This window comes from Zalophus californianus, chromosome 9 (genome assembly GCF_009762305.2).
Source record: "Zalophus californianus isolate mZalCal1 chromosome 9, mZalCal1.pri.v2, whole genome shotgun sequence".
Classification (NCBI taxonomy): Eukaryota; Metazoa; Chordata; class Mammalia; order Carnivora; family Otariidae; genus Zalophus; species Zalophus californianus.
Window position 1 is genome coordinate 51,101,623 of NC_045603.1, and position 16,775 is coordinate 51,118,397.

The 16,775-nt window shown below is 43.4% G+C and overlaps 1 protein-coding gene across 7 annotated transcripts in view; it reads right to left on the bottom strand.

Moving 5' to 3' along the window:
* Nucleotides 1-464: 464 nt before the first annotated feature.
* Nucleotides 465-16,775, bottom strand: part of TBC1D30 (TBC1 domain family member 30) — a 75,533-nt gene continuing 59,222 nt past the window's right edge. For 2 of the 7 annotated variants that reach the window (XM_027595120.2, XM_027595124.2), the window contains 5 exons: nucleotides 9,193-9,305; nucleotides 7,590-7,729; nucleotides 4,623-4,829; nucleotides 4,391-4,450; nucleotides 465-1,488 (listed from right to left, as the gene is read on the bottom strand). In XM_027595120.2, the coding sequence (XP_027450921.1) occupies nucleotides 704-1,488; nucleotides 4,391-4,450; nucleotides 4,623-4,829; nucleotides 7,590-7,729; nucleotides 9,193-9,305 (1,305 nt within the window). In that variant the 3' untranslated portion in view covers nucleotides 465-703. The remainder of the gene's footprint in view (nucleotides 1,489-4,390; nucleotides 4,451-4,622; nucleotides 4,830-7,589; nucleotides 7,730-9,192; nucleotides 9,306-16,775) is intronic. The other 5 variants (XM_027595123.2, XM_027595126.2, XM_027595121.2 and 2 more) reach the window with 3 other exon arrangements.

Below are 16,775 nucleotides of genomic sequence, written 5' to 3' on the forward strand. Positions count from 1 at the left end.
CCATGTGTGTTCTCTGCATAAGATCTTCAAGTTGGTGGACCAACCTAAATTTCAACAGATAGAGGTTTTCTTCATTTTGCAGGTAGAAAGAGAAAGAAAGGCTATCTGCATTTTTCTCCTGCACTTTAGCATAAGAATAAAAAAACAATCTTGAGCCTGGCCGAAAGAAACTACTGAAGAAAAACTCACACACACAAACATTCCCTCAGTGGGGCAGGAAGAGGGAAATTGGGAAGTTTTTTGCAACTAAGAAACTTACTTCCTTTTTACAGTTTCTGTTCTAGCAAGTTAGTGTGTGCATGCTTGAGGATCAGTAACACCCAGAGAACCAGAGAAGGTCTGGGGGGAGGGCAGTCACAGGGACCCTGAAGGTCCCTCAGAACAGGAAGGAAGAGGGGGTTAACAGTCTAGATCCACAGTCTTGTCTAAACAATTCACAATGAAAAATTGGGAAAACTTCACACTTTAAAACTACAATATTTATTCTGCCACAAGAATTCACTGGATCCGTTATCGGTGGGTGGGGGAAAACATACCCATTCTAGCTCCCATTATAAAACTTCCAGTTCCCATTTTCACAGACTGGTGTTCATCTCACTATCTATTCGTTTTCACTGGACAGTCAAAACTCTTTTGGAGCCATTCAGCTGGACCCCTTAGACGGCCATGAGAAGGTGAATCTAGATTCAGTTTCTGAGGGCCATCATCGTTTCTTAGTGCTACTGTTTCCACCACCCGATTTGCTGAAGCTCCTGCTCATGTGAGGAAAGTGCACGGTTGGGGTTCTTTCTGTAGGACCATACAGTCCCAAATTCCTGGCGGTGGCTGACTTCCGCAGTGGTTTGACGCTGGGGAAAGGGCTAAAGATGGGCGCTTTCAGGTGGCTGCCCTGGGAAGGTTTGCTGGGGGCTCTGGCTTCACCAGGGGCATCAGGCAGCTCTGGGAAGTGCTGCGGGCAGGGTGGGTGTGCCTTGGGCTCAGGGTCAGCAGCAGCATCCCTCCGGTTCAGTTCCAAGGCTTCTAACTTCCCCTGGACCGCAGACACATCAGCATGGGCATCCCCGAACACGGGCTCTGGAGACTGCCCTTCGATCGTCCTCCCGGTGCAGCCTTCGGAGCAGCGACCCTCTCTCCCAGCTGCTGCCGCACACCTGGAGGAAGCCTCCGCTGCCCCCAGGCTGTTAGCCCTGCAGCCCTCATTCTGCTCCTCTATCAGCCCCACGGTGTCCCCACAGCCCAGCTGACTCTTGGTCCTCGTCATGTTCTTTTTGTGGACACGGATGTGCGTTCGCCATGGGGAATTGAGCTTCGTCTTCAGGTCTTCATAGGGGACAGGAGACATCTTGCCTCCTGTGTGACCAGGGACGTGGATGACAGCATTCTTGGCAGGTCTGTTTGACATTTTCATCTTCTTTCCTAAAAGAAGGTGGTTGATAACTGGAGAGTTGTTTACCTGAGATGGGAGAATGCTGGTCACTGGCCCTTTGTCTGAAAGAAATGGTGAAAGGCTGGATGAAACGGACCACAGAGAAACCATCCGTTGTGGCACAGGAATCACATAGAGCTTGTCCCCCAATCCTGGCCGTGTATTTCCCAGGTTTTGGCAGAGCCATGTGACTGAAGGTAACAAAAACTGAACTCAATCCTAGAGCCCGGGGTGCCTATTCCCTCCTCTTCAGAGAGGAGGAGACACGAGGCTGAGGATACAAAAGAAGCAGACTCTGGCCCCTCGTTACTAATTCAAGTACAGATGCCCTACTGTTTTCTTCCCAACAGTTTCTGTCTCTGAGAAACAACCTCAGAGGTCTTATATCTAGAAAATCTTAGAAGACTTTTTTAAAAATAAGTCAAACACTATGGCCATATGGATTATCAGCTGTTAGCTTCTGAGGGGTAGGAAAAGAACACACTGCGTATGATGAAGTGAGAGACAGCAGGATGAGAGAAGCGGTAAGAAGGTCGTAAAAACGCAGTGAAGTCACTGCTCCCCGATGCCTGGTCTTAAGTACGAAAACCCATTCCTGTGTCCTCAATGGACTTTGAAAGGAAACTGAAAACTGGAAAGCACCAAAAGCTGTGTGCTCCTGGAGGGCACCGTTGACAGTACTATTATGCTCCTCCTCCCGTGGCTACGACCAAGCCCCTATTTCAGATGGTGCGCAAACACACACGGCCCCAGGGAGAAGGCCCCACCATCTTCATGTGAACCACCTTCTTCCTGACGTCCACGTCATCAGCTGAACTCACTTCTACACTTCTTGACTATTGTCATCTACCTCTGGTCACACTCCAGTCCTTCCTGAAGATGCTGACAACTGTCTCCTCTTCACCTCATATACTATGATGCCCCTCAGTTACTTTACTGTTTCTCTGACTGATCCATCTTCATGCTTCTTCTACCACCCTAAACCTCATCACTCAGACCTACGTTCCCTGAAAAATACTGTAACTCTCCTAATCTTTGACTCTTTTAGCTCTCAGGCTCTCAATATAGCCATCTATGGTACTGCACCAAAGAGACTTTGGTTCTTCAATCTTTCAAGCTTCCCATAACCCCTCGTCTGTCTCTGAGTCACTTACACCCCAACCAGGCTAGACGCATGGCTGATCACTGGGGCTGCTGCCTCGCTGATAACCACACATTCTCAACATCCCCATGCCTTTATACTTGGCAAAATCCCAAACCTGGACCCACAAATCACATTATCTTTTCCAAAACGGGGGTGGGGGAGAATCACACAAACATGTGGACTGAAGCCCTTCAGATTCATTAACTTCCTATTGTGTTGGGTCCTCAAAGGCACAGAACAATCCTTCTCTTTCCTTCTTCCCTTCCATTCCATGACCCATCCAAATCTTCCTTACTTCTGCTCTCCAACTTACTCCCAAGCAAAGGACATTTCCTCCAATTGCTCCACAAAAACAAAAGCTATCAGATCCAAAAGGCCCTAACTTCCTGTCCTCCCTAACCTGGGAAGTTGGTACCTCAACCACTATCCTACCATCTTCCTTTACATCTCAGAAGCTGAGGTCAGGTGCAACCTTTTCCACCTATGCTGCTAATCCCACCTTATACCATCGCCTCTAAAAGCTTGCTACTCAAACTGGGATCCCCACCCAGCAGCACAGGCATCTCCTAGGAGCTTGTTGGAAATGCATAATCTCAGCCCTACCCCAAACCTGCTGAAACAGATTCTTCATTTTAACAGATCCCCAAGTGATTTATATGCACACTGAAGTTTCAGAAGCAATGCTCTAGAACTTTGCCTTCAAGCAACAATCTCTCCCAAAAAAAAAAAAAAAAAAAAAAAAAATACATAAAGAGTCAGTGAACTTTTCCTGTAAAGGACCTGACTGTAAATGTCTTAGACATTGTAGTGCAAAAGCAGTGATAGACAATATGTAAATAAATGGGCATGCCTGTGTTCCAATAAAACTTTATTTATAAAAAACAGGCAGCTAGCAGGATTTGGCCTGGGGAGCATAGTTTACTGACCCCTGACTAGAGTACAAGGCACTGGGCTGACTTAATACCCACTGGCAATACCCACTGCTCACCATCCCACCCAAAGATGTGTATGGCGCGGTTGAAAAGGGACTATGCAAAGAATCAGAACACAGGGGTCTAGCCCTGGCCCGACCACCCACCATAGCTACGTAACCCTGCTAAGCCTTCCTGAGTCACCATTTCCTCATCTTTTAAAAGGATGTAAGAATATCCATCCTTACGTTCCTCACAGACTTGCTTTAAGGACAAATGAGGATACGTATGAGCCAATCCTTTGAAACCACTTTCTTTCTTTCTTAAGGATTCAGGTTGAAGTAAGAATCTTCAGCAAGTTGCCCACTCCTCCCTTACAAGTGGAAGGTAAGCTCAGTTTTTGTGCAAGATCAGTCACATGCTCACGAGGCTCTTAAAAACATGTCAACTCATATTTTGATTCATACTGGACAGGCATCATAATCATTAGGATTTCACTTAGAACAAGACAAACCACTTCCCAAATCAGCATGTATCAAATAATAAAGCACTGTTCACTGGGATTTTGGGAATTTAAAAAGAAAAAGAAAAAGGCAGTTTGACAGTCCTTGGAAAAGAGCACTTCCAACTGCATTCCAATTATGTTCTTCTCAGCAGACCCCCAAGACACTGCTAACCCATCAGTGAGGCACAGGAATGTTTTTTCCCTTTTTCTCTGACCACAACTATCTGTTATATGACTACCTAAATGACTGGTGGATAGCTCAGTTTACTAGCGCACAGATGAATACGTTCTGGAGACAATAGCTCCAAAATGTCTCAAGTCCAAGGACTGCATGGCTTTTGCAACATTTTAATCATCCGTCAACCCCTCTCCACAAGCACACATAGTAAAGATTTGTTTAATACCATCAACTGTCTGGCTCTTGGTACCTAAAAGGAACCCATGGTCTTTTTCTTCTGCAGAGCCTGATAAAAAAAAAAAATGAGATGCTAAATGTGGGATCAACTCAAGCCAGCTGTGTTTGTGGATGCTGAGCTAGAAGAGAGTTGCAATTTGGAGGCTATCCTGGGAATACTTGTTCTTTCTTTCACAACTGGACACAGAGGTGAAATCGATTCAAACAAAGAATCATATTACCTGCCCTGATATACACCTGATGCACCTGCTGCTGCTGCTTCTTCTTAATCCGAGAATACTGCCGCTTCAGCGCGTTGATATCTGTGGTCATGCGTTCCATCATCATACTGTTGAAAGCTGCATGGTATTCACTTCGACAGGAATTGATTGCTCCTGGACTCAGCTCCGCGATGTTATTAGACCGCAGGCTCTGCTCTTCATTCGGTTCTGCGCTCCAGGGGAGAGAGAGAAGAACACGGTGTCATGGAGGTTTAGAAAGGGACTAACTGAGGGCACCTGGGTGGCTCAGTTGGGTAAGCGACTGCCTTCGGCTCAGGTCATGATCCTGGAGTCCCGGGATTGAGTCCCACATCGGGCTCCCTGCTCAGCAGGGAGTCTGCTTCTCCCTCTGACCCTCTTCCCTCTCGTGCTCTCTATCTCTCATTCTCTCTCTCAAATAAATAAATAAAATCTTTAAAGAAAAAAGAAAGGGACTGAGTCCCGATGACACTATGCCCCGGGGTAGTATCTTAATTTCCAGGGAATTCAAACCCAAAAAATAAAAAATAAACGTTCACTACAGTTTGTCTGGTATGTGTTTTTCTTTGACCCTGAAAAGATTTCTGCATTTTCTTATTGGCCTAACTGTGGATCTGAAATGAGCTGTGTGGGTTCACTGTTGGATTTTTTATTACCACTTTGGTCATTATGTAGACCTAAGATCAACTGTTTCCACATAAAAGTCACTGCCGTTTTCTAAAATTCCTTAGGAAGACAGAACCCCAGGTGTCTAAAGTCCATTTAGAGATTTGCACATAACTGTGATATACAGACTGATTATAGAGTTTAGTCAGTCATTAGAAGTGAGTTTTTCTTAAGTTAAAAATAGCAACACATTCTATAAAATCATCAAAACTTCAGATCACTGCATCTCTAGCAATGAATTTTTTTTTTCTTTTAACAAACATTTCCTGCTGTCTACTATGTGTGTTTTGTCCGATGTGGTTTCTACTCCGGCGGCACCTACAACTAGTAGATTCGGCCCTTAAGTAAAATTGAGATTACATCTAAGAAGCAGAAATAGGCACTGTGTGAGAGTGTATACACATACTCCACAGGATTTTCTAGCACAATACGGAAAAGTGGCCTGGGAACCAGCTTTTAAAAAGTAATTAATGGGGGATTTCAACTATGCTAACATCTACTAAAAGTGTTATTCAGATAAAGCCTAAACATCAGATAAATTTCCTTCCTTTTTCACTGAAAACACTTTTTTAAGGAGAAAAAAAATTAAAGGGAACCAGTTAACCTGAACTTACTTAAAACTGACAAGAAAGGCTCAGGATAAAACTTAGGAGAAAGTGATCCTATCATCCTGAAGCACATAACAGCTACACAAAAAGAAAAACAGAAGGGGAAAAAGAAAAGGGGGGGGGGGGGGACACATACCCAGACTACAGAAATGCAGATGCAAAAATTTTAGAGTTAAAATACATATTGATTTCGTGGCTAAACACCAAAAGCTGAAATTCAGGTCACGAAAAGAATGGGTAGAGGGCATGACAAAATCAATAGGACTCTTGCCAAGTTTAGGTTTTTTAAAAGCCATTCAGAGAGATGAGAGGAGAGTACATAGCAAGGACATACACACCAAAGCACGTGAACCAAAACTACACAGCAGGCTAAAACTCAAAACAAGCGAGGGCCTGAAGAACAGACTACCACAAAACTACCACAAGCAGAAGAAAACAGCCAAACAAACAAACATAAACCTTCTACATACGAAGAACAAAAATGAGAAAATAGCCCCACAAATCTGGGAAGGTAGGAGGAAGCTAGCAGAAAGCAAAGAGAAGGCAGAGGGACCGGAGAGCTCCTGTCTCAGTCCTCTTTCACAAGGAGAATGGTCTTCAAACTAGAAGATGTAGAACAAATGTCCTAAGGGAGGAACCGCCCCCCAAGAGAGGAAAGAACACAGTGGGAGGAGCATGAGCTGCTTCCAAAGAGTTCTTCCATCGGTGGTGTCCAGACCACAGGAAGTCCGTTCTCCACAAGAAACAAAAATGTCGCATAGCATCCAATTCAAAGAGGGACACTACCAAACTGCAGGGCATTAAAAGGTGAATATACAGAATATTAAAAGTTCTGGAAGTCATATCTTTTGAAAAACTCTGAACTTGGGCCATAGGGAAGGATTTGTGGGATGTATGGCTGTTCTCAAAGATTTGATGAGACGTCCAATAGAAGAGGGAGTAGACTTGTTCTGTTTTGTTCAAAAGAACTATTAAAAGAACTGGTACGTGGAGCTTATCTCTTCACGACTAGATACGATGGGCTAAGCAGAGAGATCCAGCAAAATGTCTTCTATAAAAGATAATGAGTTTCTAAGCACTCAAATTCAAGTAGAGGCTATCCTAATGTTTCAGAGGACATTTCTATAGTGGAAAAGAAGCCAATCTGTATCAATTAAACAGCATGTGGTAATAAGCATATATTATATGCCAGGTTCTGAGCTAAGGAATAAAGCAAAGTGAAATCAGATAAAGTGGGCGGCAAAACATATCAGAAAGAAAAAGATAGGTATGATGTAGCCAACACCAAACAGAGAGAGCCTACTAAATGATAAAGTAGGGGCGCCTGGGTGGCTCAGACAGTTAAGGGACCAACTCTGGGCTTCGGCTCAGCGGGTGACCTCAGGGTAACAAGATCGAGCCCTGCCTCAGGCTCCGTGCTCAGCAGGGAGTCGGCTCGAGGATTTTCTCTCCTTCTGCCCCTCCCCCATGTGCGTGGGGCATGCGCACACATGCGCGCTCTCTCAAAAATAAATAAATCTTCTAGAAGATAATGTAAGACAGAAGACACTTTAATAAAGACCTTTAGTACTGGTAATCAGACCAGGAAACAGCAGGCATTTATCAGACACAATAACACCTTTGCTACAATGAACCAGTACATTAGGATCACCGACACAGAAAGCCGCCTCTTTACCTTTAATTTGCTTTTGGTACTTCTGCAGTTCAGGTGCCAGGAGCCCACTGAAAGGCCCAAGACACCCCACTGCATTAGCGATAGCATCTTCATCGTCTGGGTCGTTCTCCTCATCACTGTCTCTGACCTTACCATGTCGTCTTGGAAAACATAAAAGAAGAAAAAAAAAGTATGCAAAGAAAATAGTGGTGTTTTTTAAAAATAAATGATAGTCATGTGGTTTAAATGACATATACATAACTTTTATATATAAGTATACATATAACTTACATATAAAAAGTCTCCCTCCCCTCCCTGTCCAACTTTGGCCCCTGCCACCTAATTCCCAAAGGTGACCCTTGTTACTAATTTCTGATGTATTTTTCAGTTTCATTTTGCATAAGTAAGCAAATATAACTATACCATCTTATTTTTCTCCTCTTTTCGAATAAACATTAGCATACTACATACACTCTTTTGCACCTCACATCTATTTACCTAAAAATCTCTCCATATTCACATACACACAGCTTCCTCATCTTGTTTTTATCAGTGCACTATATTGTACGCATGTAGCCCACGTTATGGAACCAGGCCACTAACAATGCGCACCAGAGTGGTTTCCACTCCCATACTATCATAAGCAATGCTGCCATAAATAACCTTATACATACTGTGTTTTGCAGGTGCACAAATACATTTGTGGGATAAGTCATAAAGGCAGAATTGCCGGGTCAAGGGATATATGTACTAGTAATCTGGGGAAACACTGCCAAACTGCCTGCCACAAATCTTGTAATAACCTCCAACCAGCAATGTGAAAAAGTGTTTCCCTATAGCCTCATCAACAGAGTGCACATCAACCTTTTCAATTTTTATCAATCTGACAGATAAGAGTCTCAATCTAGTTTTAAGCTACATTTCTCAATACAAGTGATGTTGCCTCTTATGTAAACTACCTATTCCCATTCTCTCATCATTTTTCAATCGGGTGGTCATTTTCTTATTGATATCTAGGAACTTTATATATGAGAGATATTGATTACAAATATTTTTTCACAAATATTTTCGTGCCTGCTTATGGAGGTTTTGTTTTGTTTTCAGTCGTGCAGAAAATTATTTTTAAAGTACTTAACTTTTTCCCTAGTGTTTTTGAATCAGTTAAGGCCTTCCCAGTTCCAAAGAACTAAAGATATTCTTTCACATTTTCTTCTGCTAATTTTATTTCATTTTTTTCCTTTTAAATACACTTTTCACTTTTGATTTGATATGCTGTTTTCAAACACTAAATTTCTATATATTTGTCAATTTCAGTCTTTACATTTTAAAGTACCTCTTTAATAGTTCTACACTATTTTAATTATTCAAATGTTTAATGTTTTATATTTTTAAATAAGTTTCTAAATATTCCTTTAGTTTATGTTCCAATCTTTTTTGGAAAGTACAGTTTTAAAATCTCTCTTTTGAATTTCAATCAAAACCTTTGGGAAAGAAACATTCAGATTTTAAGTACCAAAATACTTTGAAAATATATATCTGGGGTTTAACAAATAGGAAGTTACAATAACACATTAAAGTACTAAGTCTTCCATCATGAAAACAAGAAAAGGGGGGGAGACCTTACCCAGAAACTGAGGTGGGTTTAACTGTGGCTGGGAATGGTGTAATGTTGTAGGTGTATTTTTCCCTCAACTCTGCCAATTGTGGGAAAGGGAATGGAGCCATAGAATAAACAGTCTGAAAAACAAAACCAAAAATGCCAAGTCTGAAACAGTGGCCTTAAACAACTCTTATCAATCCTGGAAAGACATTAAAGTTTTATGATTTGGATGTGAAGAGGTAGATTCTGCTCCTTACACAGCAGGTGGAGAGATTCTACTTCAATGCTCTTCACCTGCTTTAGAGAAAGACAAAAGAGTACTGATAAACACAATGCTGAGTTCTCAAATCAATCCAGCTGTGACTGGGCATTCCAAGTGGTGAACATGGGTGCCAGATGGAGCAATCTGACTCCCTCTGGGCCCAAGTGACAGATGGGTTAATTCAGAACTTCACAAGCTCCTATTACTTCTTTTTTTTTCTTTTCATGAGGGCCCGAACTCACGACCCCGAGATCAAGACCCGAGCTGAGATCAAGAGTCCGATGCTTAACCAACTGAGCCACCCAGGTGCCCCCTATTACTTCTTTAACAAAGTACCCATCAATGATCTTCATATGCAGTGCTTATTTTTCAAAGCTTTGATGATTTTTATAGACATTTAATGTCAACTTTCTGGACAAAATTAAGTCTAGTGGATGACTTTGTGATCAGCTGCATGCTTTCTCCAAAGATACCTTTTCAAATGCCTGTGAATGAGTTCTAGGTGAAAATTGTTAGCTGTTATTTTTAAAGGAAAAAAAAGTGACAGGGTGTAAAGCATAGGCTGTTAAAAATCTATAAATAAAAATGGGAAAAGCACCTGTGCTTCCTCCAGAATTTCAAAATTATATATCACTCTATCAGCAAGAGGAAAGTAATCCTATTTGCTCTCTTAATTTCATTAAAATTTAATTGCTCCAAACATATTTCTTCAATCCTTCAGGTACTTATTCACCAGAAAATGTATATTAATCACAGTTTCATTTCTCCCAGGAAGCCATTAACCTAAAACTAACAATGTTATATGTCAACTATACCTCAATAATTTAAAAAAAGAAACCCATACCATTTGGATTCAAATTTAAAACATGAAATTATCAATGCTAGGAATTTCAAAATTCCTTATAGATGAAATAAGATGTCTCACTGAAGACAGTAGGGTAACCAGCTAAAGATTCACTTGCGTTTTATTTTTGCCAGCTTTATTAAAAGTTAAGAAAATATTCCTTTGTCCAGCCTCATGAAGGAAGCTGACAAGAAAGGAATGAGAAGTCCATCCTGCCCCTACTTCATCCCATGCTGACCCAGGGTAACTAGCCCAGGTTCCTAGGAAGCTCCTTCAAGTTTCAGACATCTGACCAAAAAGAAAACTGCCCCCACCGGTGCTTTCATTCTCTATTTTTGGTCTTTTTTCCTCTATCCTTTACTTTCAGTTAGTCCTTCAGAGAAGAAATCAGTGCTCCTGAAACGAATGTGTTTATAGTACTTCTTCACATATATTCACTCACTTATTTGAAGGTCTCACATCTGAAGGCAAGTTTATGCCAAGAATGTACACCACACATCACCACAGTCCTCAGAGTACCTGAGAAGCTTTAGGTTCCCAACTTCATAAATCAGAGATTTACAAAAGATTCCAAGGAAGATATGTTATGAATCACCTTAGAGCCAAATATGGTACATTAATAGAATCTTAGGGCTAGAAAGGAATGTAAACATAATTTAGTTCAACCTTCTTCTGCAGCAGAAATTCCCTCTAGAGCATCTCCAACAGATGGTCACAAAGGCACCACTTAAACACTTCCAGTTACAGGCACACATTATTTTGCAGAGCAGACGGTTACAATTTTTGACAGCACTAATTAATCAAACATGATCCTTCTATTGGACAAGGATCCACATCCTTGTAATTTCCACACCATCACTGATGGAAAAAAAGTGAACAGTCCAGGGGTGCCTGGGTGGCTCAGTTGGTTGAGTGTCCGACTCTTGGTTTCAGCTCAGGTCATGATCTCAGGGTCCTGGGATCAAGCCCTCTGTCAGAGGGAGTTTGTTTGGAACTCTCTTTCTCCCTCGCTTTCTGCCCCTCCCCCCACCTCTCCCTCACGGGTGTGCTTTCTCGCTTTCTCTCAAATAAATAAATCTTTAAAAAAAGAAAAAAAAGTGAACAGTCCAAGGGCAGATCCTACATCATGGCACCGGAGCACTCCCCTCCCCCACCAGGTAACAATCATTACTGACAAGCACTTTGGCATAGGTTTTCCCAAGCACCTACAGACCTGTCTAACAACAGCACCTAATTTTTCTCTCTGTTGCGCTCAAGGAAGTCATGAGAGACTTTGTCAAACGTCTTAGTGAAATCCATATACACTATTTCACCAGCATCCTCCCAATCTCTTTTCCAGACACTATCAATTTTTAAAAACCAGCCATTGCTAATAAAAAAAAAAAAAGAGCGATGTGATGTACAGAAGGAAAAAAACCCAGCAGATTATTTTGTGTGTGGCACTGAGAACTGAAAGAACTGGGGAAGACCACCAGGGAGACTCCTTCCACAGCTTCAGGTCGAAAATAAAGACCTTACACGCAGTCCACATTTTTCATCTGGAGCCATTTCAGGTTTGCTGATGGATTTATGGCCCACCAGAATTGGATCCCAGCCACTGAATTCATTTTTTTAAAAGAGTGAATACAGGAAAGAGTGTGCCTTGAAATGACATTCACCATTTCTCTCCGTAACACCTTATGATGCCAAGGAAAAATAACAAGTCAATTTATGATCCCAACTACCAAGGTACATTTAAATAGACATTTATATTTAGATACTGCTGGAAAAAAATTCTATTTCTTTTTTCATGACAGACATGCATTAGAAAAAAATGAAAACATAAGTTGCACAAAATTAGGCTCAGTTCATCTCCACCCAGATGTTTTCCTCAGCAGAAGAAAAGCCACTAAAATGGCATCTAATCAATCAAACCACAGCCTGCATTTTTCCCTCTAGGATTCTCCTAAAGCAGGGGAATGAGGTGGTTCTCTTTTCTCCTAATTCCTAAGATCGGACATTTTTATAGAACAAAGATGGAGTAATGTCAACATATCTCTCCTTTGTTCTGGCAACTTTTAAATGAAATAAAATGTTGCTTTATTTTTCTAAAGGGGACTTCAGCCTTGAGAAAGACATGTTTTGAATAAGGTGGAAGCGGTATGCTGGGTGGTAGGGAAAAAGTAGCAGGCCAGGAGTGGAGGACTTGGCTCCCGGTCCTGGGTCCACTGCCAGACAACCTAAGGAACTGGCCACATGCTCACTCTCTGTCAAGTGAGAGAATCAGGTTAGTTGATCTTTAAGCTTTTATTTTTCTTTAAAGATTTTATTTATTTGAGAGAGAGAGAGAGAGCAAGAGCCAGGGGAGGGGCAGAGGGAGAAGCAGGCTCCCCACTGAGCAGGGAGCCCACCACGATGCGGGGCTCCATCCCAGGACCTTGAGATCATGACCTGAGCCAAAGACAGATGCTTAACTGACTGAGCCACCCAGGCGCCCCTTTCAGCCTCTTTTAAACCACTGTTTCTGGGTGCCTGGGTGGCTCAGTCGGTTAAGGGTCTGCCTTCGGCTCAGGTCATGATCCCAGGGTCCTGGGATGGAGTCCCACATCCTGCTCCCTCCTCAGCAGGGAGTCTGCTTCTCCCTCTAACCCTCCCCCCTGCTCATGATCTCTCTCTCTCTTTCTCAAATAAAATCTTTTTAAAAATTTAAAAATAAAAAAAAATAAACCACTGTTTCCCTAAGTGTTGTTTAAAAACCACGTGCATCAGAATCACCCATGGGCTAAATGTCTGCATTCTAACATACTCCTGAGAGGTTTCTCATACACAGTCAAGTTTGAGAACCACTGCCTCGAGTTCGTGTTCTACGAGTCTGTGTATTCACTAAGCAACCAGGTATATTCTCAACAGTACTCTAGGTGTTATGAGGATACAGAGTAAAATGAGGCCCCTATCATTAAGGAATTTACCACTTCATTGGAGAAATAAGATTAACATATTTTTTTAAAATACCAACAAATGTAAAATCATCTCTAATTAGCATCGAGTCAGTTGAAACTCTTACGTGCTGAAGGAACACCGAAGTGGCCTCGTTGGTGAGGGCTGAGAGGAGAGAGGCGGGGTGGGGGTGGGGGTGGGGGAGAGAAGGGACTGAGCGGGGCCCAGGCGGGCATATAGCTTTGCACAGAGAGTGTCAGAGGGACCCAAAAGCCCAGGCATGAGCAGAGAGGGCCGGGTGGGAAGACAGCTCTGACCGGTGCAGAGGTTCCGGCCGCGAAGTAGTGGGAACACCTTGCACAGGTAAGGCACAGGGCAGCCAAAATGGAGTCTTCCTCCCCCCACACCCTTCTGCTCGCCTTCCTAAGCCAGAGACCCAAAGGCAGCCTGTCGGTTGCCTTTGTCTCCCCATTTCTTTCTCCCTCACCCCGTATCCATTTTCCACGGCCAAGTCCTATCAACTTCGCCATCTAAGTATCATCTCTGTTCCATCCTTGTTTCTACCCGTCCCTGCCTCTCACGGGCTCCTGCTGTCAGACTTGACCCCTTCAAGTTCACCCTTCACAGAGCTGCCCCTGCCTGCATCTGACAGAAGCCACAATTCGGACCACTTTCCTTCTCTCCTTAGGACCTTTCAGGTCTTCTTTTTTCCCTTTCCAAAGGCTCCACAGAATGCCTAGAATTCCAGCAAGCACGATTTCACAACCACTGACCTAAAAGGTCAAGTCCAATCCTTACCACGGGTTGTGGTCTTCCATACGCACCCCAAATACCAAACTCCTTGTAGTTTCCTTCACACACCGCAAAGTTTTCCACTGGCTAAGCCTTTGCTCATGCCACTCCCTCAACCATGAATCCCCTTCCTGCTCTGCACCACTGCCTCCAACACACACACACACACGATCTCACATGTGCAGGCACCCCCCCGCGCGCGCGCGCGCACACACACACACACACGATCTCACATGTGCAGGCACCCCCACGCATACACACACACACACACACACACACACACGATCTCACGTGTGCAGGCACCCCCACGCATACACACACACACACACACACACACACACGATCACACGTATGCAGGCACCCCCACGCATACACACACACACACACACACGATCTCATGTGTGCAGGCACCCCCACGCGCGCGCACACACACACACACACACACACGATCTCACGTGTGCAGGCACCCCCACACATACACACACACACACACACACACGATCACACGTATGCAGGCACCCCCACGCATACACACACACACACACACACAATCTCACGTGTGCAGGCACCCCACGCATACACACACACACACACACACACGATCTCATGTGTGCAGGCACCCCCACGCATACACACACATACACAGAGCCTGACCAACGCCATCCTTAAAGGTAAAACCAGACATTATCTTCCTCAAGGAAGTCTTCTGACAGAAATGCTCAAAAATATTTGGAGAAGTTAATATAGGGCCTAGAAAACTGGCTGAAGCATTTTATTTACTGCAGTTAATAACAAGAAATCATTGAAGGCGTTACAAAGAACCACGAAATGACCCAAGCAGTGTGGATGATCACTCTGGCAGCAAAATGCCGATCATACTAGAGCAGAGAGAATCTAGAAGGAGGGCCACCATCTGTGAGTGTTATTTAATTCAGCAAACATTTATTGAAAGAGAGAAGGCAGGAAACTAATCGCAGACTCTCAACAGGTGTTTGCTTAATGAAGTAATAAATTTATTGAGCAGCTCTAGTAAAAGGCAAAGTGCTAAGGGTTTATAAGCAAAGCATAGTCCCTGTCCTCAAGGAGCTTAAAAATATCACTAAGTAAATAAGATGGTCTTCAATTAAGGTAGAATGTGATGAATGCTCACGAGAGAGGTACAAAGAAAATGCCATGGTGATTCAGAGAAATGGCAGATGATTTTCGTTGAGACTCTCAGGGAATGTTCCACCAAGGAGATGGCATCTGAACTGGAACTCCTCAGGAAGAGGCAGGCCTTGAACATGTGGAGGTAGAAGGGAAAGATTAAGCAGAGGGGGCACAGGAACAGAGGAGGAATATTCCCAGGGATTTCTGGGAGCATGGAAGACAGCGTGACCGGACTAGAATAAGTCAAGGGTACAAAACGGAGCAGCCATGGCTGAAAAGATAGGTTAATGCCAGACAGTCAAGAGCACTGGATGCTAAGCTGAGAAATCCATGCTTCATTTTGTAGGCAGTACATGGAGGTAGCCACTGAAGTTTCATGAGTGAGGGAGAAGGAACAATATCCCAAAGTCCTGCCTTGGGCATACGATTCAGGCAGTTCTGCGGGACATAGAGGACCCCATACATAGAAAATGCCAAGCATGGACCCGCACCCAGAGCCCTATTCAATAAAAGGTACCTCCCTCTGAGAGAGAATGAGCGACGATGCAGCAATGACCCCGGGATATGTGAGAAGAGTCGGGATCAGAGCATCGATGTCAGTGTCAGACAGACCCCTTCCTCCTCCAAGACACGAAAGAAGGAAGAAGAAATGAGAATGCAAAGAAAAGTTGAAATAAAAAACACAAATGCTGAGGGAAGTTCTATCGGGTAGTCAACATTCTCAATGAGTCAGGCAGCTGTCTGCTAAAAATCAGGGATTCTGAGAAGGAGCCAGAGACGCCAGGAAACGAACAGAGGAATAGAAACTCCCCGCTTCTCACGCCCTAAGTCAGGGTAGGTCTGAGTCTTTGTTTTCCAATCTGTTGACTGGGCCCAGCACCCAAACACGACCTCACACATAGAACCCAACATAAGGGTAAAAACTGAAACCCAGATAAAGGAGAAACCACAGAGAAAAGAGGAAACAAGGCCCAAGGGCAGCGTTGGAGAAGACCCACAGTGGGCAAGGGGAGTGACCGGCAAAGGGGTCAGGAGCATCAGAGGAAGATAAGGGTAACAGAAGAGACAATGTTAACAAATTTGCTGTCTTTTCTATACTATCAATTTTAATGCCTTCATGAATATGATACTGAGAAAAAAATAACATGCCAGAAAATAACAAAACCCTTCAAGTCTTTCACATTAAAACTTACGACTGGTACATAGATCCCAGGTTCCTGGGATCGAGCCCTGCGCCAGGCTCCCTGCTCCTTGCTCCCTCTACACCACACCCCCACCCCACCGTGCTCACTCTCTCCACCTCTCAAGTAAATAAATAAAATCTTAAAAAAACACACAATAACAGAAGTAGAAAATGTGGGTAAAACAAACCAAAATGCTGATTAGAATAATCTCCTTTTGGGCGCCTGGGTGGCTCAGTTGGTTAAGTGACTACCTTCGGTTCAGGTCATGATCCTGAAGTCCCGGGATAGAGTCCCCGCATCGGGCTCCCTGCTTGGCAGGGAGTCTGCTTCTCCTTCTGACCCTCCCCTCTCTCTCTCTCATTCTCTCTCTCTCTCTCTCAAATAAATAAATAAAATAAAATAAAAAGAATAAGCTCCTTTTTATCCTCAATTTCTCCCCCAAAATATTTATGTTGCCCCA